Source organism: Felis catus, chromosome B3 (genome assembly GCF_018350175.1).
Source record: "Felis catus isolate Fca126 chromosome B3, F.catus_Fca126_mat1.0, whole genome shotgun sequence".
In the NCBI taxonomy this organism is placed as follows: Eukaryota; Metazoa; Chordata; class Mammalia; order Carnivora; family Felidae; genus Felis; species Felis catus.
In genome coordinates this window covers 30,281,960-30,308,262 of record NC_058373.1, presented here as the reverse complement: position 1 = coordinate 30,308,262, position 26,303 = coordinate 30,281,960, and the positions used below count along the sequence as shown (strand labels likewise).

General features: G+C 37.7%; 1 protein-coding gene across 6 annotated transcripts in view; it reads right to left on the bottom strand.

Moving 5' to 3' along the window:
- Positions 1-26,303, bottom strand: part of HMG20A (high mobility group 20A) — a 68,884-nt gene that overhangs the window by 12,166 nt on the left and 30,415 nt on the right. For 4 of the 6 annotated variants that reach the window (XM_045059002.1, XM_045059001.1, XM_011282981.4 and 1 more), the window contains 5 exons: positions 14,763-14,855; positions 9,177-9,324; positions 6,917-7,129; positions 3,570-3,702; positions 2,666-2,697 (listed from right to left, as the gene is read on the bottom strand). In XM_045059002.1, coding sequence (XP_044914937.1) covers positions 2,666-2,697; positions 3,570-3,702; positions 6,917-7,129; positions 9,177-9,324; positions 14,763-14,851 — 615 coding nt within the window. In that variant the 5' untranslated portion in view covers positions 14,852-14,855. Of the gene's footprint in view, positions 1-2,665; positions 2,698-3,569; positions 3,703-6,916; positions 7,130-9,176; positions 9,325-14,762; positions 14,856-18,470; positions 18,508-26,303 lie in introns of all 6 variants that reach the window. The other 2 variants (XM_019832023.3, XM_045059000.1) reach the window with 1 other exon arrangement.

The following is a 26,303-nucleotide window of genomic DNA, read 5'->3' as shown; positions in this document are numbered from 1 at the left end:
CCTTTGATTTAACATGTATCTAATCCTAAAATAGGGAAATCACATAGAGATTTATCCCTTTTTCATAAATCGAATCCATACCATGCTAAATCATGTAAATAAAAATAAAAAGCTTCATTTAATAAATAAAAAGCCTCATTTAATAAAAAGCTTCATTTCTCAAATCATCAGCAGGAGTTTCTGTGACTGAGTAAATCTACTAAATCTTTCCTGACTAAAACTATAAACCTTACGGAGGACAAAAATGCCACATATAATTTGGCCAGCAAAATTCATAGTGATGAAAGGAATTAATCAGTTGTTGACTAGAAAGTGTGAGATCTAATGTTTTAGATTATTGTCCAAATTCTCTTTTGCAACCACTAAGGATAGAGAATTTGTAAAGGATGCTTAATAAGGGAAAAAGGAAGTATGGAAATCTCATGATATGGGTAGGTGGGCACACAAACAAATAAAGAGAGAAATAAGTAATTATATAAGTATCTGGCAAAATGGAAAGCTTGCAACACTGTTTGATTAGGCTTTTAAATATAAAGTATACATACAGTTTCTCAAGTAAAAAATATCATACTATTTCACCCTAATTAGAGCACGGAGATGTCAGGAGATGTCATATGTCTATATTTTCATAGGATTTATTTGAAGAATAAAATGCTAGTATTTATTATGCTTCTTACTTTCTAATTCATGGATGGCAATAAGTCTATTTTTATTTATTTATTTATTTATTTATTTTTATTAAAAAAAATTTTTTTTTAACGTTTATTTATTTTTGAGACAGAGAGAGACAGAGCATGAACGGGGGAGGGTCAGAGAGAGGGAGACACAGAATCTGAAACAGGCTCCAGGCTCTGAGCTGTCAGCACAGAGCCTGACGCGGGGCTCGAACTCACAGACTGCGAGATCATGACCTGAGCCGAAGTCGGACGCTTAACCGACTGAGCCACCCAGGCGCCCCGGCAATAAGTCTATTTGATGGGGTGCCTGGGTGGCTCAGTTGGTTAAGCGACCGACTTTGGCTCAGGTCACGATCTCATGGTTAGTGAGTTTGAGCCCTGCATCAGGCTCTTTGCTGACAGCTCGAGCCTGGAGCCTGTTTCGGATTCTGTGTCTCCCTCTCTCTGCTCCTTCCTCACTCTCTCTCTGTCTCTCTCTCCCTCTCTTTCTCTTAAAAATAAACACTAAAATAAAATTTAAAAAAGCATTAAAAATAACTTAAAAATAATCTATTTGACTTGTTAATCTAAATGTTTTCTCTATGTTTTGAAGGTCACCAATGCCAAATTAGGTATGAGAACTACAGCCCCAAGAGAAGTAAGTTATTATTTTGAAAAAATTATTTCTTAAAAAGCCAAATGCACGCAAGATTACAACAGAAAATTCTTTTTTTGTAAATTTCCGCTGTTATTTAAACAAATGGGTTTTGTATAAAAATTAGTATTTCTGGAAGACCTCCCAATGCACGCACATCACGCTAGGTGGTAATGGGGTGGGTACAAGATGGAAACTAGACCATGGGTGCCTTTGAAGAGATTATAATCCAGGAATGTGAAGAACAGAAGCACTTGAATAATCTCAACACCTTAGCTAGAGCAGCTGACTGCAGATGAGAAACAGAGAGAGCTGTGAGGGTTAAAGGAAGCTAGAGACACAGGAAAAGCTTGAAAGAGGAAATGGAACTTGAAACCGGGTTTGATGGATGGCTAGAATTTCGCGAGGCAGAATGGGGTGATGGGGAGGGGTAATGGGAAAACTGAGTGACAGACAGAAGTATTTTCATGCAAGAAAGAATATGAGCACAAGCATGAGGCAGAAAGGGATGAGGGCACGTGGAGGACAATGAGTAGTAAAGGCTTTTTAGCTAAGTATGTAAGATATACATGGGAAACATGGGAGTTAAGGTATTTGGAAAGGGAAGGTGGGACTTGATTACAGAAGACTCAGATTGCTGAGGTGAATGGAATTTGATAAGCGATGAAAAGTCACTGAGTATTGTAAAGCATGGAATTACCAAAATATTTTATTTTCTTATAACCATATGTGAACCTTGGGCTACCTATCTATTTAAAGCTCTCTTTGCCAAGACACATAGCCAAGACACATGGGCCTAAAATCCTATATAGGAACATAGGCCCAAATCCTATGGATGACAGGCTAAACCAAACAGAGGGGAAAAAGCCAGTAAACAAATAAGTGCCTGTGAGCTAGGAACCAAGATACTGTCACTTGTGCTCCACCGACACTGTGGCTGAATAGTTCATTTTAACTAAATGTGGAATTCCCTAAAAAACAACTTTCTGAGAGTCAGAGTGAGATATCTGATGATGAAAAATTATGATTAAGTTATGATTTTCAGTTGGTCTTCATTTCTATACCTCACTCCAAATTCCAGCCATCTTTAGCATTTCAAGGCAATAAAACTCTTGGACCACAAGGACTGGAGTTAGGGGCTGTAGTTCAAGGACAGACTCATGATAGGTGCCCGCCATATAGTAAGAATCCTTGAGCAAAAGCAACTCGCCCAATATGAATTATGTGATAGGAACTAATATGCCATTCATTAAGAAAAAAAAAAAGAAAAAAAAGAAAAAAAAGGTCCAAAAGCATGACAAACAGCAACATTATTATAAATAGATATATGATACGTAGACAGAAAGCTAATTACCTCATGATCATGAGTGGCCTGTCGGGCTGCATCTAAAATATGAAAGAATAAGAGAACATTAGTTTCAAGAACAAAACAAAACAATAACAAAACCCAAGCAAATGAACTGTGCTGCACTACAGTTAGTTAGACACAAGAGAAACAGCAGATGCAGTTCTGACCTTTGAGGAGAACAGAGTGGGAGAGTGGACAGGAGACACACACCATAGGCTGTTTGTACAACATTAAAGTTTAGCAGGCAAGATGCCCAAATGTGGAGAAGATGCAATGGCTAAGGAATGACAGACTAGTGGGAGGTGGGGCTTCTCTGGCAATGTCTCCTGAAGAAAGGGGACTTGAAGGGTGTGATGAACAATTTTAACAGAGAACAAGAATCCATGAAGACTGGGATCTTGTCTGTCATGTTCACTGTTGCATCCTTAATGCCTAGGTGAAAGCATGGTATAATAAAGCCTGGTAGACAATATATGAAAGCTCAACATGTAGTGTTTGAGTACACGAATACATGAATGCATGAATGAATGAAAAGGATGAGCACTGAAGGGTGGGAGAAATGGTGCACGAAGGCTTAGTGGTGTCAAAGAAAGGCAGGTATGTAGTTTAGCAGACAGACTTGTTTAGAGGCAGAGAAATGCCTAACCCCGGAATTAGGAAAAAAAGCATAGGCAACTAAGAGGGGTCTTGGAACACAAATCAAATTATTGACCCTGGAGATGGAAATGCAACTGAGATTTTTAAATGAGAGTAATATGATTTTAATAAAATTCCAAGGTATGTTTGTGAATGTGGCATAATAGAGAAACGATGGAAACTTACCTTTTACATTTATCACGCTAACAATAGGCTTTGTGACACTCTGTCATGCACAACAAACTACAAAAACATCTCATTCTGGTTCTGATACCTTGCCTATGAGATTTGCCTTTCTGACGGTCCTGGGTTTTCCTACTGAAGACCTTGTAGGCCTCAGTCTTCTGATACTGCTCCAGTTCCTTCATGTAACGCTCCTTATCTCTGTCTGCTTCATCAAGGTAGCGCTAGGAAAGAAATGTGGAATTATTTTCAAGAAACACATCTGGGTAAAATATTAGTGAACTCATTGAAGAAAACAGAGGACAATTAGAATATGGGAAGAAAGTATATGCGAGATAAGCTCTAAGGGAGAATAAAGAAATCATATGGATAGAAAAATATATAATCCCTCAATTATAAAAGAAATAGGTGATTCTAATTCTTTACACTATTACATTTTCTAACTTAATGAAGACAAGTTCTATTGAGATCATTCTCATAAAATATTCATATGAAGACATTACAGTTATTCCTCTAATCCCATAGACAGACCTATACATGGCCACTAGAGTCCTCAAGAGGACTGAACACCACATAGGCATATTTAGTCTTCCCAAGAGAAAGGATGGCATATTACTTTGTTTCTCTATCCCCAACCCATTCTGAGAGAATGATCTCATACATCAATTGGCCTTTTAAGAGCCAGAAGAGTAGAGCACGAAGGCCGGGAGACACAAAGAACATAAAAAGGAATGACCTCATCCTATGGACCTAAAATGGACTACTATGACAGAGCCTATATCTGCACTCTTTGTGCTATTAATTATTTAAATAAAGTCATTGATCCAACAGGATAATTTTGTTTAGTGCCTTGTCCTTTTCATTCAGCAATTAGGTTTAAGAAATAATGTATAAAAATAGTGCTTTTAAATGGACACAAACTAGAGTCAGGTATTACATTAAAAACCTTGTCTTGCACAAGAGTCAGATGTAGAAGACACCCGACTGGTCAAACATGGGACAATTTAAGTACCCCAATACTGAAGTACAGTAATAAAACTATAAACCTTTGGGGACAAAAATTAGTATGCTCATACCAACGATAAATAACAAACAGCAGGGAGGAAAAGGGTTCTTGCTTAAGTTAGAATGCTGAAAGCTGAGCAGTAAATGTGAAGGGAGTGCTAGAGTTGGAAAATTATCATTTTGCAACCCTCACGGTAAAGATTAGACCAAGCAAAAGTCATCAGTGGATGCTGAATCTAGGGGGGACGTCGATATGGAACGGACTCTGTATGTTGTTAAAATGTCTCTCCACAGATTGCTTATTAATTGTAAAAGAGAATAAAAAAACTATCGAGAGAGCAAAATTAACATTACCAGTAAGGAATAAAAGGACACTGTGTGCCTGCACATGTGATACCCGGAGAAGGACACAATACCACCTATGCAGTATTCTAAGAATGCATAACTCAATGTCATCACAAGGAAACATTAGACAAGTACAAAATGAGCAATGTTCATTAGAAGTAAACAAAAAGGAGGTGGAGAAAGAGGGAGGGATTGCATTCTTAAAAAATATCAATGTCATGAAAGACAAAGAAAGACTGTGGAAATATCCCAGATTAAAGGAATCCAGAGTTCTGACTATGAAACACAAAACCCTGCCCTGGACTGGAATCTGAACTGGAGGGGGAAAATGTCACAGAGGAAGGATATTAGGTCAACTGACAAAATTGGAATATAGACAGTAAATTAGATAAAAATATTGTGTTAATATAAAATTATACAGTTGATAATGAAACTATGTGTGAGAAAACAGATCTACTTTTAGGAAATGTACACTGAAATATTTAGGGGTGAAGGGCAATGAGGTATATAACTTACTCTCAAATGATTTTGAAAAAAGGTGTGTGTGTGTGTGAGAGAGAGAAAGCACACAAGCATGAGTGTGCATGCACGTGGGTATGTCAGTGAGAGAGAGCGAGCACGCACATGCACACACAAGCAAGTGAGCGTGAGTGCTTAGTATGTGTAGCTTGCTCAGAAGAGTGTAAGTGCATATGCAAATGGACAGACAGGGTAAAACGTGTTAACTACGGGTGAATTTGGGTAAAGGGTATTTAGCCATTCTTTGTACTATCCTGTGTTTATAACTTTCTGTACATTGAAATTTTTTCAAAATAAAAAGTTAAAAACGGGCAACTAGGTGGCTCAGTCTGTTAAGTGTCTGACTTCGGCTAAGGTCACAATCTCATGGTTGGGGAGTTTGAGCCCTGCTTTGGGCTCTGCTGTCAGTGCAGAGCTTGCTTTGGATCCTCTGTACCCCCCTCTCTCTGCCCCTCTCCCCTTTCAAAAATAAATAAACAGTAAAAAGAAAAAAAGTTAAAAACAAACACTAAAACCTTTGCCCTACCTAATAGTGGTTATCTCTGGAGAAAATTAATGTTACTTTTGCTTTTTCCTTTACACACTTCTGCATCATCTTAAAAACATGTTAAACAAAGGGCATGTATTAATTATGAATTTAAGAAATTAAAAACAAAAGAGTAAACAATGAAGTATGGAGTACGTACAGCTCACGATCCCTTTATACATTAGGGATAAGATAATGGACAATATGCACTGGTTTCTACTTGCTGGCTACCGCAAAGGGCTTCAAGTTGCAACTTAATATAATCTCCTTGAAATTTTCTGAATTCAGTTAATTCCCCAGAGTATTTTTCAATTTGGTTTTTGTTTGTTTGGAATCCTTTGTAAAGAGTATGAGACATAAAAGAAATATAGCTATCTTTTAGATGCTGAGAATGCTGGGAACTTTTAACCCCACGCCACTCCCACAACCTACCATCATTCTGCTTTTGTGGCATTTCAACCAATTTGTGGCTATCTTGTCCTTAATTCCTCTCAACCCTCTCTAACAAATGGATTTGTTTCAGTTTGGCAACAGTGTTAGTTTTTGCTTAGAGAGGAATTCAAATAGTTCTTGCTTTATTTTTCATAGTAGGTTAAATTTGCCAGAACTCGTTAAAAAAAATTAAACAAAAATCTTATGTGAACAGAATTTTATCAAATGACCTTTTCTTATTGAACTCCTCACTTTTCATTTGACTCGGTAGAATAAATTATATCAACACATTTCTTAATTTCTTAATATTGAATCACTTTTTATAAAATTCTTATATGAACTCTCAGCATATAAATCAAATAAGAGTAGAGCTGCTTTGGTTTAGGGGGGCTGCTAGGGGCCCTCCTGCTTGTACCCCTGAAGCAGATCCTGAAACAGTACAAAAACCACTGTGCTAGAGAAAAGAGTTATGATGAATCCTGCTATTCTGTTCTTCTACGCCCCATGACAAAATTGAAGAATCAACCACCCATCCTCTTTGCTTTTCTGATGGAAGCTATTTTTGAGGCATAATCAAAACCAAGCAGAGGATCAGGAATAGGAACAATTACCTGTTTTTCCTCAGGGGGCAGTTTACTCCATTCATTGCCTAACATCCTTGTGATTTCTGGAAATGGGACTTCTGGTCTTTTTGCTCGAAGCTGTTCTCGACGCTCATTCATGAATCGAACATATCCTGTAAGGGGGGATTTGGGTGCGTTGCTGTCTCGAAGAGGTTTCTTCCTCTTTCTTCCTTTAGACCAACCTCCTCGTTTACTTCTTTGCTGTAAGACAAAATAAAAAAACCAAAAACCAAATTACAAAATCCACCCAAATAATACAACAATAAAACAAACGAACACAACAGGATAAGAGTTGCATTTTCCTACTATTAGGAGTCTAGATATTCAAAGCTCTCCAAATCTGTCATAGGTACAAATGACTGCAATGCAGTCTTCAAGAAGGAACTCTAGATGGTTCATCTGCACATCCTTTCATGTACCACACTACAGACTGTTACATTAAGGGGCTAATCCTAACTGATGAGAAGAAGGGGCACCATGATCATGTACACTTTGGCCTTCATACGCACTTAACAAGTCCTAACTCCTGACAGGGGAATTTCCTAAATGAGAAACGCAGCACATACATAGCACTGTGCCAGAGAAGCAGACACTGTCATGGTAGATCAGAACAAGATGTCACAAACACTGGACAAAGAGACAAGTTGTAGTATAGGGCTTAAAAATCATTTGTGAAGGATGTTTTTCATTGATACCATTCAAAGACCAGTTCACTTCCCACAGTAGACAACATATAGATTTCTAAATTAATATCTAAATTTCATCAAGTATAATATATCCAAAATGAATACTTAGTTTTTTGCCTTGATGACTTGTTCCTTAAGATGTTTATTTTATAAAGTCAGAGGTCTTTATATGTTATGAGTTACATCAAAAAATGAAATCACCTCAAAAAAGTTTAAAGAAAGGACTGAGGTACTACTGATGTTTTACCACAGCCCTTTCTCTTTGTCTTTCTTTTTTTAAAGTTTATTTATTTATTTATTTTGAGAGAGAGAGAGAGAGAGAGAGAGAGAGAGCGCGAGCACATGAACAGGGGAGGGGCAGAGAGACTGACCAAGCCATCCAAGCACCCCCCATCTCTTTGTCTTTTAATGAGATGAAAGCTCCCTCACACTTTTGCTTCATAATTTTATAAATACACACAGCCTATCACTTAATAAACTTTTATGGATACAAGAATTCTTCTTTCAAAGAGAAAAATAAATGAAATGCGACAAAAACATTAAAATATTAATTATAGTACTGTAGTCCTCCAAATTAATATGAATTATTCACCACTGGGCAAATGGTGTATTTGCTATCAGCTTTTTTTCCCCCTGATTTTGTCTTGTAAACTTAGTAACATTAAAGCTACTAAGGATTTTAAGATGTTTAAGAAGCTTCAAGCATTCATTATAATCTTAAAGGATGCCAACATGAAAAGAATCAGCTCTTTTAAAGTAAGAAAAAAGATGATGGGGCACTGGAAAGGCTCAGTTGATTGAGCATCCGGCTCTTCATCTTGGCTCAGGTCATGATCTTGGCTCAGGTCATGGTTTATGGGATTGAGCCCTGCGTTGGGCTCTGTACTGGCAGCATGGAGCCTGCTTGCAATTCTCTCCCTCTCTCTCTGACCCTCCCCTGCTTGCACTTACTCGCAAATTAAATAAATAAACTTTAAAAACAAATAAATAAAACAAGAAAAAAGATGAAATTCATGGTGGTATTCTTGTATGACTAAAAAAGAGTGCCTTAACGTGGACAATGTAATCAATCAATTGCGAGGAACACTGAAAGTCCAACAAGGGCATGACTGCCCCAGGCCCATATGGAACCTTGTGTGAATTAGAGAAGGATGCCCTCTATGAGAGGGTGAATGGCTTGGTAAGTGGTGTGGATCCTCTGAGAATGTATGATTCCATGATATAGGGCTTGGTGTGTATAAAATGTGTGGCCTTGAACAAGGGCATGTGGACTTCTCGTTAATTACTTATGTAAATCATTCATTCATTCAGTAAGCATTTGTTGAGCATCTAGTATGATGTAGGTATAAATTTATTAAGCAGGGGGAAAAAGAGTCTACTTGTCTCTGTGTCATTAAAACCATTAATATGGTTTTATGTGAAACTATTAATACGGTTCTACGAAGAAAATTCTGCAGAATGTAGGGGGGCCAGAGGATGAATGCTTCGATCAATTCCTTTGCTGACTGCTTCTTTAGAAACTTCAGAGACTGGTAACAGGAAGAAATGCTTCTTCAGCTTACCTCATCTTCATGCCTCTGTTCAGTGCCTTCTGCTGTATTTGAAGCCTCATTCTGAAGCAACTGACCTTGGGAGAGATCCTCCACAAATTCTGGATTGTTGGTGGATGATGTGGCTCCACTACTATATGGAACCTCTGGGTGGGTTAACCTTAAGAGTAACAGGCAGATGTGTTCAGTTATCAATAGCATCAAAGATTCCTATTTACCAAGGTTCAAGACAAATTGCCCTGTCAACAAAAGCAGAAGCCAGGTTTAATTACCCCACCTCATTTGTGTAAATGTAAATAAGGTCTCCAGAATAGTTATAGAGTATTTAAAAAACTAGTTTCAGTGCTTGATTGAACTAGGTCATTTTCACGGAGAAGCCTTCTATTAAAAATAACTAGGGGCAACTGGGTGGCTCAGTTGGTTAAGCGTCCAGCTCTTAGTTTCAGCTTAGGTCATGATTTCAAGGTTTGTGAGGTCAAGCCCTACATCGGGATCTGCGCTCATGGCGTGGAGCCTGCTTGGGATTCTCTCTTCCCCTCTCTCTGCCCCTCCCCTGCTCACTTGCTCTCTGTCTCTCAAAAATACATAAACTTAAAAAAAAACAAACTATAATCTTTTCTCAAAAAATGACCTCTCCCCTCAACATTGACATTTTAGTTCTGAGCATGCAACAGAGTCTCACTTTTATATGCTACTTTTCATGCATCTTATCTCCAGTGTAAAGGGAAAATATTGTTAATGGAAAAGGAGAATAGGAATGGGAGTTGCAGAGGCAGGGTGCCCCGTCACAGAAGGGCGTAAGAAGTATCTCTTATGGTACATTCCATAGGTTATTACTTCTTGGACTCAAGTGTTTATTGACAACCAGATCATCTAATGATATTACTAAGTTCAGTAGGTTCAGGTATAAATGTTAAGAAATAAAACACATATTTCTTTTCTGTTTCCAGCATTCTGTTCCAGACGAGTTGGCAAACCAGATCTCAACCTTCTAAAAAGTGGACATAATAAGGTAGATGACTGGATTCACTCACTATTCTGGAAGAATGTATACTTCATAGGGTTATAGGCAAATAATTACAATGCAATGTAAGTACTAAAATAGAGGTTTGTAAAAAGTGTATGGTATGATGAATTTTATACATTATGTAGAGGATGTTAAGAAAGATTTTACAGAGGTCTTGAAAGATAAATAGGTACTCGCCAGGTAAACATCATTACAGGCAGAAAGAAAAGAGTATAACAGGAGTAAGGGCAACCTTTCAGGAGGCTACTGCTATAGACTAAGTGAGAGACAGGCAGGCAGGATGGAGAAGAGGGGAATGATAGCTAAGAGATATTTCAGGGATAGAGTGAACTTAATGACTGAGTCAAAGGTAACTCTATGGGTGATTATGCACTATTAGCCAACGTCAACTGCAAAGTGTGTGGGGGATGGGTGGGGTGGGTATAAGACAGAAGAGAAAATGGTAAGTCTGAAACACTCATGGCATAATTAAGTGAAGCTGTCCCACAGACAACTGGAAACATGCATTGAGAGAACAGAAGTGAAGAAAATCAGAAAAATGGGAAGTGCTGGATATTCTCCAGAAAGAGAGAAGCAAGTCAGGACAGAACTCTGTTGGAAAAGATCATTTGAAGAGCAAGCATTAGAAGAAGTAGGAAAGACTAAGCAGGGCATTAAGAGATTTAGGAGAGAATACTGTCAAAGAGGCCAAGGCAGAAAGACTTTTTAGAAGTGGGTATGAACCAAGTAAAAAGATGCAGATGTCGAATAAGATAGGCTGAAAAGTATCTGCTAAATTCGAAGACCTAAAGGTTGTTGGCAATTTTAGGGAGCATAGTTTTAGTAGAATGAGGGGAATAATATCCAGATTCCAGTGGGCTGAGAAATGAATGAAAGCAGATGCACACTGTCCTGGAAATGAAAGAAATTACACTTTTCTGACCCTTTCTAGAAAATATAATAGATGATTTTAAGCAGGAGTTTCCTACATTTTTGAGGTCTTTGAGGTCCTTTGAAAAAGACTAAGAGAAATTATGAACTCAATGCCAATCATGTTCTCTGAAAAGAGGCACCATCAGAGACCCAGTTTGATCCTGGTAGCTTTATTTTCCAGATGTTTCAATCACTTTGGATGGCTTTGGCAACTTGTTTTTTCACTCACTGTCATTCTTGTTCCAACAGTGCCATCAACTTTTAAGTTACTAATTCTTGTACATTCTTATTTCAGTAAAATATGAAAGTTAGGTTTGGGAAAATGTATCAATCCTATGAATCCCTGACTGAAATGAACAGAAACCAGAGGGGAGTGGTCACAGGCATCAAATGTCTTGGAGATGACAAGTTGGACACAGTTTGGAAAAAAACAAAACAAAACAAAACAAAACAAAACAAAACAAAACAAGGTTCTTTTGTTCCTATAAATGAGTTGGCACGCTCTTAGTTAAAGCCAACAACCCTTCCATTTGTGCCATGGACCCCACAGCATTTAGCCTACTCAAAGACAGGTTTTTAGCAATTCTGCCCTCTCCTGCATTACCAATTCTTCCTTGTCCACTGGATCAGCAAGCAAATGTGACATTTTTTACTCTTACCTTGTTACCTTAAAACAATATGAAACAAAACAAAAAGCACTCTCTGGATCCCACTTCATTTTTCTCCTTTCCATTACAGAATTATTCATAGAGACCATCCCCAACTTAAGACAGTTTGATTTATGATTTTTCAACTTGACGATGGTGTGAACGTGAGATAGATTCAGTAGACACCACACTTGGACTTTTTATTTGGATCTTTTCTTGAGTTTAGTGATACGCTGCGTGGTCCTCTCTCACAATGCTGGGCAGCTGCAGTGAGCCTCAGCTCCTGGTCAGCCTCGCAATCACCAGAGTAAATAACTGATACCCTTATGACCATTCTGTATCCATACAAGTGTTGTTTTCACTTTCAGTACAATATTCAACAAATTACAGATATTCAACACTTTAGGCTTTGTGCTGGATGATTTTGCCTAACCGTAGGCTAATGTAAGCGTTCTGAGCACGCTGAAGGTAGGCTAGGCTAAGCTATGATGTTCGGTAGGTTAGGTGCATTAAGTGCATTTCTGACCAATGGTATTTTCAATTTACTATGGGTTTATCTGAAGGTAACTCCATGGTAAGCTGAGGAAGATCTGTACTCTGAAAAGAATTGTTTATATCTATTGGCTTCAATTTCTCTTCTTTCATTCTCTCTTAAACGTAACCCAAAGGACATGTGTACTTACAACTCTTACAAAAGTCACCAATGCCCTCCATGCTAAATTCCGCGTCATTTCTCAGCCTTCATCTCACCCGATCTTCCAAAAGTTTTTAACACAGTTGATCTCTTCCTCTTGAAATACCTTTTTTTAACTTGTTCTCCAGGACATGGCACTCCTCTGGTTTTTCTGCTACCTTTTTAGCTATTCCCTTTAGTGTTCTTTGTTGACTTTTCCTCTTCTGCCTGGCTTAAATGCTAGTGTATCCCAGAGCTCAGGCATTAGATCTCTTCTCTTTTCTATCTACATAGTGCTCATTTCTTCAGTGATCTCAGCCAGTCTCTGGCTTTAAATATCAGGTATATGCCGATGATTCCCGTGTTTCTTTTTCTAGTCTAGACCTCCCCTAGCCCCTAAGCCCTATATCAAGCTGTCTATTTGACATTTCTGCTTGGATATCTAACAAGCATCTCAAATTTAAAATCTCCTGCTTAGTTTTCCCCATCTAAGTCATCCCTTCGGTCGCTTAGGCCAACAGTTTGGAGTTGTCCTTGATTGCTTTTTTCTCCCTTCTCACATCTCATCTGGTTTTTCAAGCAAATCTTAACTTGGTTTATCTTCAAAATATACGTCAAATTCTACATGGCACCAAACCCCATTCCCATTATCCCTGAAACCCTGTCCAATGAGGTCTCACCCCTACTACTCCAACAAAAATACTCTTGTCACTAGTGATGTTCTTTAACTCAACATCTCTCACTTGAATTATTTCAGGAGCTTAACTCGTCTCCTTGCTTCAGCCCCTGCTCCCTTCACTCTATTCTCAATATAACAGCCACAGGGATCCTATTAAAAAATAAATATCAGATCATTCTGCTCAAAATCCTCCAATGCTTTCTCGCCTCTCTCAGAGTGCCAGTTAAAAGTGCTTACTCTGACCTATAAGATTGTACATGGTCTAGTCCTTGCTACTCAAAAGTATGGCCCTCATACCAGCAGCACTGACATTGCCTGGGAACATACTACCATGTAAAATCTCTAGCCCTCACTCAGACTTTCTGACTCAGAAAGCACCGATGTAGTCCTCTACTACCTTCCCCTTGGTATATATACTCTGCTCCAGCTACACTGGCTTCCTGGGTATTTCTAAAAGGTAAAAACATTTCTAACCCAGGGTTTTTGCACTTCCTTTTCCTTCTGCCTAGAATAATCTTCCCCAGATAACTGCATGCTAGCTACCTTGCTTCCTTCAGGTCTTTATTCAATTCACTTTGAAAGCATTTCTGGGCCATCTTATCTAAAACTGCACCCCAAAGCCTTCCCAACCCTCTTCCCTGCTTTGTTAATCCACAGTTTTTAACAACATAGTATGTATTTTACTTAATTATCCTGTTTACTCCCTGATGTCCCCAGTAGAATTTAAGCTCTACGGGGATTGGTATTTTTATCTGCTTTGTTCATTGCTTAGTATCCAGTGCCTAGAACAGTGTCTGGCACATAGGAGACACTCAGAAAATTTTTCTTGAATGAATTGGATTTAACAACTAGGCAGCTTTTAGAAGAGTCTTGGAGAACAGCTTTATCTGAATAGTAAGGTCAGAAGGCAGATATTAATGAAGAAATATATGTGAGGTAAGGAAACAGAATAATTACAAAGTCTAGTCCATTTTTCAAGAGCTCTAAAGAATATTAAAATAATTCATTGCAGGGATTAGCTAGCACTTCAATCAGTAAATGTATTTCTTCCGTGGCAAATAACTTCTAAATAGAAAAGATAAAAATTCAAGTGGAACAGAGATTTTCGAGGGAAGAGGGACTATTGCTATTAGTGCTTTTCTATATTCCTTTATACATCTGCCCCAAAAATACCAAAGAAAGGAGATGGGGGGAAAGAAAGGAAGAGAAGTCAGTCAAGTCAGAGCTCCTAGGCATCTTGAATAAAGAGCCATATTAAAAAAATCTGATCTTAAAAAAAAAAAAAAAACAGACCTCTGGGGGAAAAATTATTTTCATATCTGTGGCAATTCAAACAGAAAATGAACTTGATTTTTAGAGCTAGCCCTGTGGCAGGTTATTTACTTAGTGGTAGCTATGTAATTCTCTTAACCAGGAGGAACTGATGTTTCCTAGATCCACATATTGCTGTGCCAGTTCACAGGCACCAGAACACGGCAAATGACAGCTGAATGCAGATCACAAAGCAGCTTACAATGGCTCTCACTCTCTCTTTTGTGAAGCCTAACAAACATAACTTCTGGTTTTATGATATAAAACAGTCTCTTTAGCATCTCATCCATTATCAGAAGCTTTGTTTTAAAGCTTGGTGGAGGCCCAGTGTCCCAGAGCAGCTGCTTACCCAGTTGTGGCCAGATCATTACTCTCCTTGGAGCCATCTTCCTCTGCAAAAAGGGGTGGCAGGGTAGAGCTCGTCATCAAGGTTTCCATCTCTCTGAAAGGAAGAGACAATAAGAAAATAATTATAATGGCTTAATTACTTCCAGTTGAAGTTCCATTAATATAAGCCAGCCTTCCTTAAATTTATCACATCAGCAGCAGAATAGAAATGGACCTAAATGTTTATTTTCTTGATTTGGACATAAATCAATTTAAACACTGGTTAATGGGTTCTTAACTTTGGTCTTACTGACCGACTAGACTAAAAAGCGTTAGATTTTAATAAATGGGACAGAGTTTGGAAATTCCTTTTTGTTCATTAAGAATACCTTCAAAAGTATTCTTCATTTACTCTAAAAACTGTTGAGCAGAGTAAGTCAGAAGCACAGAGTAACTCAGCAACCCTGAACAAGTTATTCAACTTCTATGAGATACTATTTCACCATCTTAGACACATACAAGATTGCTGACTTGACCCACAGGGTTATTGTGAAGGATTAAACTGAAAGAGCTTCATAAACAGAGAAAGGCTAAGATGGTAAGTGCTTTGAGTATTATTATATAAAGCAAGGTATTGTTATTACAGCATTACTGGGTCTCAGTCCCAGATGAATCATCCTTAGATTAAGTGGTAACAAACTGAGCCCTCCAAAAGGAAATAATGCAAAGGAAGTGGAGGCTGGAAGGCATACTGATGTGGAGCAGAGGTAAAGAAACCTCACTTCCAGGTCAGAAATATGTTCCACATCACCTTGACGACCAACGGAAATAGCATGCACCTGGGTACAGGAAACAACTAAGCTTAATTGAAGAAAACAAAATAAATTACAAGAACTTGAAGGTTATCAGACTGAAAGGATAAAAGGACAAAGTGACAAAGAGAGTAATTTCACTTAGCATCTCACTACAAAGAAAGATTTTTCTCTTTCAAGGCTTACCACCAATGGTGGTATCACCCCATAGAGCCAAAAGCAGCAGCCTTCCATTCATCGTGAAAGTGATATTCAAACAAAACATTCAACAGTGACCCCAAACAGTAACCACTTAAGGGGAACTGCAAACCACTCAAGAAAGAGAGTGCTTCAATCAAACGGGGAGAATTGAGAAGCAAATTATGAGAATTCACTTAGGAGCTCCCTCAGCAGTTATTTCAGGGGCTGCTGCTGAGGAGACCTAGTGAAACTGCAATTAAGAGGAAAGCAGGGCAGCCCAAGCAGAGCTAGGATTCATCCCACTGAGGTGGAAACCAGAGGAAGATGCAGACGACACTGACACCAAATTCTAAATGTTCGACAGAATAATTTACTTCAAAAATGGTGACACTGATGGCTTATTTCTTATTCTTATTTTCTTGTTTTTGTTTCTAAATTTTTATTTAGCAGACCGGTTTCATAAATAGCTTAATGTGAAAAAATGCATCTCTGTATGACTAATACCCATGGCAGTGGGTAGAGCCTGGAAAGCAGAGAGAGAAACTTCAGACTCAATCAGGAGTTTATTCCATGTGCCAGGATGCTTGCTAACCCTTCTCAATTCCTTCAAGACAAGGGGATTTACAAGGGGCTCTGACAAATACTGCAACATCCCATTCTAGATGTTTTCTAGAATAATCCTGACATAGGTGTATTTACATTTTAATTTGATTTTAATTCACATTATGCACAGACCAGATTAGAGCCTGGGCTTTAAGGGCTGCTAACATCACCTTACACTGATATTCATCTTACCAAAAAAAACCCCTAATCAATTAAATGCCATACAGTCTAACTGTAAACCACAGGAAAACATTCAAATAGGTATTCACTCCCAAACCTTAAAAGGACCCATTTAGCTGGCTTCTTATTAAAGTCTCCCTGAAAGTAAATGGCCTTTCAATAACTTTAAGATTCAGCATTTGAAGTTCCTGGCATCTCTTACTGAACCTTAAAGGTGATATATTATCTGGCGGGGGTGGGGGGGGGTGGGGGGGTGGCGCCAAATGAACTCTTTTCATTCTCTGTGCCAACATGACCATCTTCAAGTGTTTCCCAGTTCTCTTCAGTCATTGTTGAGGTATTGGGAGCAAGATTGGGAGGCAGCTGGACAACACAACCTTAGCAACACATAAACAGATCATATAAACAAAGGAAGTTGAGAGAACACAAATGTCTTGCTTCTTTTTCTTAAGTTTGTTTTACTGAACCCATATGGCTTCAGATACATTTTCTCTAGTGTTACTGAGTAGTCAGGTCCCTAAGAAATGAGTAATAAAGTGGGTGGAAGGTTAAGGGGCCAAGATCAACAAAAGAAGGAAATGAGGAAAAAGCCCAGGAAAATCCAAAAGCCTCTAAACTAGTCCAATAAGTTGGAAAAGAAAATGATTCCCAAGAATATGGCTGGGATCCTGCAAGGTTCTGCTTTCATATGGTCCATGAGGGGGTGATTCAAACTGAATCACGGCTACTAAGCCATTGATTGCCAAAAAGCCTCTCAGTGTAGCATCTGTGTCTGATAATGTCTCAGTACAGAGGTCAAACTGAACTTTGAAATTCTATGTGAAGCACTTAAGAAATGTAATGAATGCTACTCTGGAAGGGAAAAGAAGAGAAATATGCACAAAGACAAAGCAACATACAAATCTGGTTCTCTGCTGCAGTTTACATAAGTAAGCATATCATGCAGATGTTTCCTGGCAGACAGGTTCTGTACCAAGTGAAGGCTTCTACCAGGAGGCCTCAAAAAAATGGTATTACGTTGAGGCTTATAGTTTAAACCAGGGTCCAGACTGTAGCTTTCGAAATCCAAAAATTCCCTCTAACACTAACCACTCACTGAAAAAAAAGGATGTATAAAACATGATGCCAATTTAAGATATTTTAATAACAATGATAAAAATTATAATGATAATTATCTTAAGCACACTAGGTATTTATTGGCCAATCAACACATTTTCTCCCTGTAGGAATATGGGGAGCCAAACTATATTCAGAACATTGCTTTGGTCAATATACGTGGAGCTTAAGAAATGTTTTTCAACTAAGATTTTCCTAGTAACCCTTCCCAACAAAAGGGATGATTTCAACAATGAGACATTACTCCAAATGTGTTGGACAGTGCTGGAAGCCTAATTTATACCTAGATTTTCTGGGGCTGGCTCTTTTCAAGCAACCTTTCCTTACTTTACATATGTTAATCCCACTTCATTAAGTTCTTTGATGGAGATGCACAACATTCCCTCCCATCACATACCTCAGAGTTGAGAGGTGGGATTCTGTCTTCTTTGTCCACATTAAACCCTTATATAAAACTTTCAATTCTTTTCAAAATCATGTCATTTGGCTAACCAACCTCAAATTCAAATGTGTCTGACCACTATTTCCTGTCATTTCAGCTTTCTCAATTACTTCTACAACGGACCTCTAACCACACAAACCTCTATACACTCTTTTTAAAAAAAATATTTATTTAATTTTGAGAGAGAAAGAGCACACGTGAAAGCGGGGAAGTTGCAGACAGAGAGGAGGATAGAGGATCCAAAGTGGGCTCTGTTCTGACAGCAGAGAGTCTGATGCCGGCCTCGAACTCATGAACTGTGAGATCATGAACTGAACCGAAGTTGGATGCTTGACTGACTGAGCCACCTAGGCTCCCCCGATAGAGAATTTAAAGTAATGATCATAAAGATACTCACTGGACTTCAGAAAAGAACGGAGAACATCAGTGAGACCCTTAAAATAGAGATAAAAAAGAACCAATCAGAGATGACGAACACAATAAATGAAATTAAAAATTAACTAGATGAAATAAACAGCAGGCTAGAAAGAGCAAAGGAATGAATTAATGATCTGGGAGACAGAGTAATGGAAAGTAACCAAGCTGAGCAGGTGAGAAAAAAAATTATGCAAAATGAGAATAGACTTAGGGAACTCAGTGACTCCATCAAGTATAACAACATTCACATTATAGGGGTCCCAGGAGAAGAGAGAAACAAGGGGCACAAAATTTATTTGAAGAAATAATAGCTGAAAACTTCTGTAAGGAAACAGATATCCAGATCCAGAAGGCAGAGAAATTCCCCCAACAAAAATCAACCCTAGAAAGTCTACACCAACACACACAGTAATTAAAATGTCAAAAAGTAGTGATTAAAAGAGAATTTTAAAAGCAGCAAGAGAAAAGAAGACTTTTCCTGGGAAATGTTACACACAAGGAAAACCCCATAAGGCTATAAGTGGATTTTTCTGTAGAAACTTTGCAGGCCAGAAGGGAATGGCATGATACATTCAAAGTATTGAAAGGAAAAAATCTGTAGCCAAGAATATATTATTTAGCAAGGTTATCATTCCCAATAGTAGGGAATGATAAAGACTTTCTTAGACAAAAGCTAAAGGATAATGACCGTTAAACTAGCCCTACAACAAATGTTAAAGGGGAATCTTTGAGTGGAAAGGAAAGACTATAAGTAAGAGAAATAAAAGTAGGAAATACAAAGGTAGTAAAAATAAGTATATCTGTAAAAGTCAATCAAGGGATTCACAAAATAAAATAATGTAAAATACGGTATCATACACCTAAAACATGGGGGAGAGAAAGGGGAAAGACTGGGTTCATACTTAAGTGACCATCAACTTAATACATACTGCTATATGCAGAAGATGTGACATATAAACCTAATGGTAATTATAAATCAAAAACCAGAAATAGATGCACAAAGAATAAAGAGAAAGAAATCCAAATATATCACTAAAGAAAGCCAGAAAACTGTGATAGAGAGCAAGAGAAGGATCAGAGAAGAAGGAATGGAAATGATATGATACCAATTAAAAGAAAGAGAGAGTAGCTATATTAATTTCAGACAGAGCAGATTTCAGAGCAAAGAAAGTGATCAGGGAGAAAGAGGGGCATTACATAATGCCAGGGTACAATCAAAGAAGACATAATAATCTTTAATATTTCTATGTCTAACCACAGAGGGTCAAAACAGGTGAGGCAAAAACTAATAGAAGTGCAAGGAGAAACAGATGAATCCACAATTATAGCTAGAGACTTTAACACGCCTGTAACAGAAATAGATATTTAAGAAGACAGAAAATCATTAAGAACAATGTTGAACTCAACAGCACCATATATCAATGGGAAATAATTGATATCTGTAGGACTACTTCATCTAACAACAGCAGATTACATATTTTTCTCAAGCTCACATGGCACATTCACCAAGATATACCAAAACATATCTTAAATTTAAAAGAATAGAATTCATATAATGTTTACTTTCAGACCACAATGAAATTAACCTAGAAATCAGTAACAGAAAGAAGGCTGGAAAATCCTAAAATACTTGGAAATTAAACAACATACTTATAAATAACACATGAGTCAAAGAAGAAACCAAGAGAAATTTAAAAATACTTTCAACTAAAAAAAGATGAAATTATAATTTATGGGGGTACCTGAGTGGCTCAGTCAGTTGAATGTCCAAGTCTTGCTTTCAGCTCAAGTCATAATCTCACAGTTTGTGGAAAAGAGCCCCATGTCAGGTTCTGTGCTGACAGCACGGAGCCTGCTTGGGATTCTCTCTCTCCCTCTCTCTCTGCCCGTCCACCTGTCATGTTCTTGCTCAAAATAAATACATTAACATTAAAAAAAAAAAAAAAGAAAATACAGTTTATGAAAATTTGTGGGATGCAGCAAAAGCAGTGCTTAAAAGTAAATTTACAGCACTGAATGCATACATTAGAAAACAAGAAAGAGTTAAAATCCATAATCTAAGCTTTTACTTTAGGAAACTGGAAAACATAGAGCACATTAAATTCAAAGTAAGCACAAGATAAGATATAATAAAAATTAGAGAAGAAATCAGTAAAATTGAGGGGCGCCTGGGTGGCTCAGTTGGTTGAATGTCCAACTTTTGATCTCGGCTCAAGTCATGATCTCAAGGTTCATGGGATGAGGCCCTACATTGGGCTCTATGCTGACAGCATGGGGCCTGCTTGGGATTCTCTCTCTTCACCTCCCCTGCTCTTTCTCTTTCTCTCTTAAAAGAAATAAATATACAAACTTTAAAATGTTAAAAAAAGAAAAGAAATCAGTAAGATTGAAAATAGGAAATCAATCAAGAAAAATCAGCAAAACCAAAAGGTGGTTCTTTTAAAAGGTCAATCAGTCAGCCTCTGGCCAGGCTAACTAAGAATAAAAGAGGAATGGCACAAATTACTATTGTCAGAAATGAAAGAGGGGACACTACTACAGATCTAATGGACATTAAAAGGATAATAAAGGAATACTATGGACAACTTTGTGGGCATAAAGTGATAACAAAGATGAAATGAACCAATTCTTTGAAAGATACAATCTGCCAAAACTCACGAAGAAACAGATAATCTGATTAGGCCTATCTATTAAATAAATTGAATCAATAGTTAATAACTTTCCAAAACAGAAAGCAGACACAGATGGGTTCACTGGTGAATTCTACCAAACATTTAAGGAAGAAATTAACAATCTTTGGCAATCTCTTTCAAAGAACAGAAGCAGAAAGAATACTTTCTAATTCATTTTATGTGGCTAGCATCACTCTAATATCCAAACAAAGACATTACACACAGAAAAATATAGACCAATAGCTCTCATGAACATAGATATAAAAATCCTCAGCAGAATATTAGCAAAGTGAATCAAACAATGTATAAAAAGAATTATACACCATGACCAAGTGAAATTCATCATAGATATGTAATGCAGGTTCAACATTCAAAAATTAATTGATGTAATCCATTATATCCATAGGATAAAGAAGAATCACATGATCAGATACAGAAAAAGCATTTGATAAAATCTAACACCCATTCATGATACAAATTCTCAGCAAACTAGGAATAGAAGAGACTTCTTCAACTTGATAAAGAACACCTGAAAAACCCTACAGCTAACACCAAAATTCACGGTGAGAAACATAAAGCTTCTCCTCCAAAATCAGGGATGAAGCAAAGATGTCCAGCCCCCACCCCAAAAACTTTCCATTATAGTGGAAGTCCTAGCTAATGCAATAAGTCACGAAAAGCAAATGAAAGATATATAGATTGGGAAGTTAGAAATAACTCTTTGTTCAGAGATGACATGATTGAATATGTAGAAAATCTGAATGAATTGACAAAAACTCCTGAAACTAATAAGTGAGTATAGCAAGGCTGCAGGATACTAGGTTAATATATAGGCGTTAACTGCATCATGCAATACAATGCAGTATGTATCAGCAATGAACAAGTAGGATTTGAAATTAAAAACACATTACCATTTATATAAGCATTCCCCAAAATGAAGTACTTAGGTAAGATCTATGAAGCCTATATGAGAAAAACCCTAAAACTCTGATGAAAGATGTCAAAGAAGTAATAAATAAGTGGAGAAATATTCTATGTTAACGAACAGGAAAACTCAATATTGTCAAGATGCCAGTTCTTTTCAGCTTGATATATAGATTCAACTCAATTTCAGTAAAAATCCCAGCAAGTTATTTTGTGGATGTAAAAAAAATGATTCTAAAGTTTATATGGAAAGGCACAAGACCCAAAATAGCCAACTCAATACTGAAGGAGAAGAACAAAGGTGGGAGACCAACAGTACCTAACTTCAAGATTTCCTATTAAGTTACAATAATCAAGATAGTGTGGTACTGGTAAAAGACAAGACAAATAGATCAATGGAATAGAATAGAGAGTCCAGAAATAAACCCATATAAAAATAGTCAACCCATCTCTGACAAAGAAGCAAAGGCAATACAATAAAGTAGACTGTCTCTTAACAAATGGTGCTGGAGGGGTGCCTGGGTGGCTCAGTCAGTTAAGTGTCCAACTTTGGCTCAGGTCATGATCTCGCAGTTTGTGGGTTTGAGCCCCACGTTGGATCTGTGCTGACAGCTCAGAGGCTGGAGCCTGCTTTGGATTCTGTCTCCCTCTCTGCCCGCCCCCCACCCCCACCTCTGCTCTCATTCTGTCTCTCTCTCAAAAGTAAATAAACATTAAGAAAAAAAAAGAATCTAGACACAGACCTTACACCCTTCACAAAAAGTAACTCAAAATAGATCAGAAATCTAAATGTAAAGCACAGAACTACAACATTCCTACAGGATAACATAGAGAAAATCTAGATGATTTTGGGTATGGCAATGACTTTTTAGACAAAACAACACAGGCATGATCCATGAAAGAAAGAACTTATAAGCTGGACTTCATTATAATGAAAAACTGTTCCTCTGAAAAGGACAATGTCAAAAGAATGAGGAGACAAGCCACAGATTTGGAGAAAGTATATGCAGAAGACACATTTGATAAAAAAACTTTTACCAAAAATACACAAAGAACTCGTAAATCTTAACAGTAAGAAATAAACAATTCATTTTAAAAATGGGCAAAAGACTTGAACAGACTCCTCATTAAAGAAGATACACAGATGGCAAGTATGCATACGAAAAGATGTTCAATATCACGTCATTAAGAAACTGAAAATTAAAACGAGATACAACTACATAGCTATTAAAATGATTACAATGGCTATTAAAAATCCAACACAGGGGCACCTGGGTAGCTCAGTCTGTTAAGCATCCAACTTCAGCTCTGGTCATGATCTTGGCGGGCATTGGGTTCTGCACTGACAGCTCAGAGCACGGAGCCTGCTTCAGGTTCTGTGCTGCCCCTCCCTTGTTTGTGTTCTGTCTCTCTCTCAAAAAATAAATGAACATTAAAAAAAAAAATTAAAAAAAAATCCAAAACAGTGACAACACCAAATGCTGATGTGGATTTAGAACAGGAACTCTATTCATTGTTGGTGGGAATGAACACAAAATGGGTCAGCCACTATGGAAGACCATTTGGTGTGTCATATTCTTTCTTCCTTTTTTTTTTTTTTGAGAGAGAGAGAGAGAGAGAGAGAGAGAGAGAGAGAGAGAGAGAGATCATGAATAGGGAAGGGGTACAGGGAGAGGGACAGAGAGATTCTTAAGCAGGCTCTATGCCCAGCTCAGAGCCTGACATGGGGCTCGATACCACGAACTGTGAGATCATGACATGAGCTGAAATCAAGAGTCAGCCACTTAACTGAGTCACCCAGGTGCCCCCAAACTATTCACTTTCCTTACCAGCAATTGCATTCCTTGGTATTTACTCAAAGGAACTAAAAACCTACATTCACTAAAAACCTGCACATGAATGTTTATAGCAGTTTTATTCATAACATCAAAATTTGGACACAACCATGATGTCTTTCAGTAGCCAAGCTGATAAACTGTGACACATCCAGATAATGGACTATTATTCAGTGCTAAAAACAAATGAGTTATCAAGCCATGAAAAGATATGGAGTAAACTTAAATGCATATTACCAAGTGAAAGAAGTCAATCTGAAAAGGCTATATACTCTGATTCCAACCATATGACATCCAGATAAGGCAAAACTGTGCACATAGTAAAAAGATAAGTGATTGCCAGGATTAGAGGGGAGGCAGGGGTGAACAGGCAGAACACAAAGGATTTTTAGGGCAGTGAACTATTCTGTACAATACTACAACAGTGGATATATATCATATGTTTGTTAAATCCCATAGAAGGTACAACACCAAGGGTGAACCCTAATGTAAACTAGGATTTTGGGTGATGATTATGTCAATGTAAGCTCACTGACTGTAACAAATGGACGACTCTGGTTGGGGATGCTGACAATGGAAGAGGTTGTGGCATGTGTGAGGACAGGGAATATATGGGAATTCTTAGCACTTTCTGCTAGTACTTTCTGCTAGATTTTGTTGTGAACCTAAAACCACTATAAAATATAAAGTTTAGGAATTAAAAATTACCATAAATATTACATATTTAATGTATTATAATTACATAATTCATAAGAAGATACTCCTATAAACATGTTTAGGAATAAATAAAACTGATTTTGATATGCAAGTTCTTTAACCGGAGTTCGTGATAGCACAAAGAGAATTGTCTACCAGCCATGAACATTAAGCTAAGAGCAGTCAGTAGGCTGTAGGCATTAATCAATATGTTTTACAGAGCGAATAAGAACACTGGCTAATCCCATCAGGCAGTTAACTGGGGTTCAGTTAAGTGTAATTCAGCTAAGAACTCTTTCACTGTAGGTTTTGATATGGTAGATGAGAGGGAAAAAGATAATTAAGTACTTACTTTTGGGTGGGGTGAGGTAGTTAGTACGGGGGAGATAATTAGAGTATACATATAAGGCTTAGGGTTACTTCAAGAGAAGGGTATAAGGAGGCGTATGTCTGGCTGGGGGTTAGGCAGGGGTGGGCAGAAAATATGGCTTTCTATTTCTAAAATCTAGAGCCTAGGCTCCTATAACTATAAATATTAGTAATTTTTAAAAATGTTGTTAGGGTAGTGTAGGAATTAAACAATAAGGAAATGGATTCATTCATCAACAAATATTTATTGAGCATCTAACATTCTAGGCACTTTCTGTGCACTAGGGATAGGATACTGTGCAGATCAAAATAGGCAAAAATCCCTGCCCTCACATATCTCACAGTATACTGGGAAAGACAGACAAAAAACAAGATAAAAAAAAAGTAAAATGAATAATGTCACATAGTGATAAGTACTAAGAAAAAAACAGAGCCCCTAGAGAGGCCAGGAAGAGTTCAAGGGAAGAGGGTGCTTGGAATTTTAAGTAGAGGCCAGTAAAGAGTTTACTGAGACCCGAAGGAGATGAAGCAGAGAGCTATGCATGTATGTGAGCACAGAGTGGTCCAGGCAGGAGGAACAACTAGTACAATGGAAAGTGACTGAAGGAGGAAAATGTGGTGGATTGACATAGGGACAAAAATAGTAGGTGAGATCCAGAGCTGACTGGGTACCAGACTCCAGAGGGATTTGTAAGTCATGGTAAGGACTTGCTTTTTAGTCAGAGAAGCCACTAGAGGGTTTGAGTAAACCTCACGTAGATATGGGGTCTAACATTTTTATAGGATCACTCTGGCTGCTGTTTTGAGAACAGAATGAAGAGTGGAGAGGGTCAAGGGCGGAAGTAAGGAGTTCATTTGGAAATCTACTGCAATAATCCATCTGAAAGATGATGGCTTGGCTCACAGTGGTAGTAGTGGAGGTGGTGAGAAGTGGTTAGATTCTTGACGTATTTTTGGAGGTAGAACCAATTTCTCAGTTCAAAATAACTGAAAAGAAATGAGGAATAAAATCTATAAGTTGTGGCCTGCATATATTTCAACTGCAGACTCGTAACTTGTTTAATGATAAAGGGCGGGCTATACTGACAATACGCTACTTGTAGTTTTTGTGAAGTTAAATATCGTATAGTGTTTTGGGGGGCCACCAAAGAAATAATCCAGCCTCATTTAATGCAAATGCTTGTAGAGTTTATATTTCAACAACAAGCATTTGTTGAGCACCTTTACTGTGTGACCAAGATTGTGCTTAGTGTCAAGTGGTACGTAGAATTGCTTTGTAGAATTTTATAGTCTTATTGTCCTTGGTCTAGAGATACT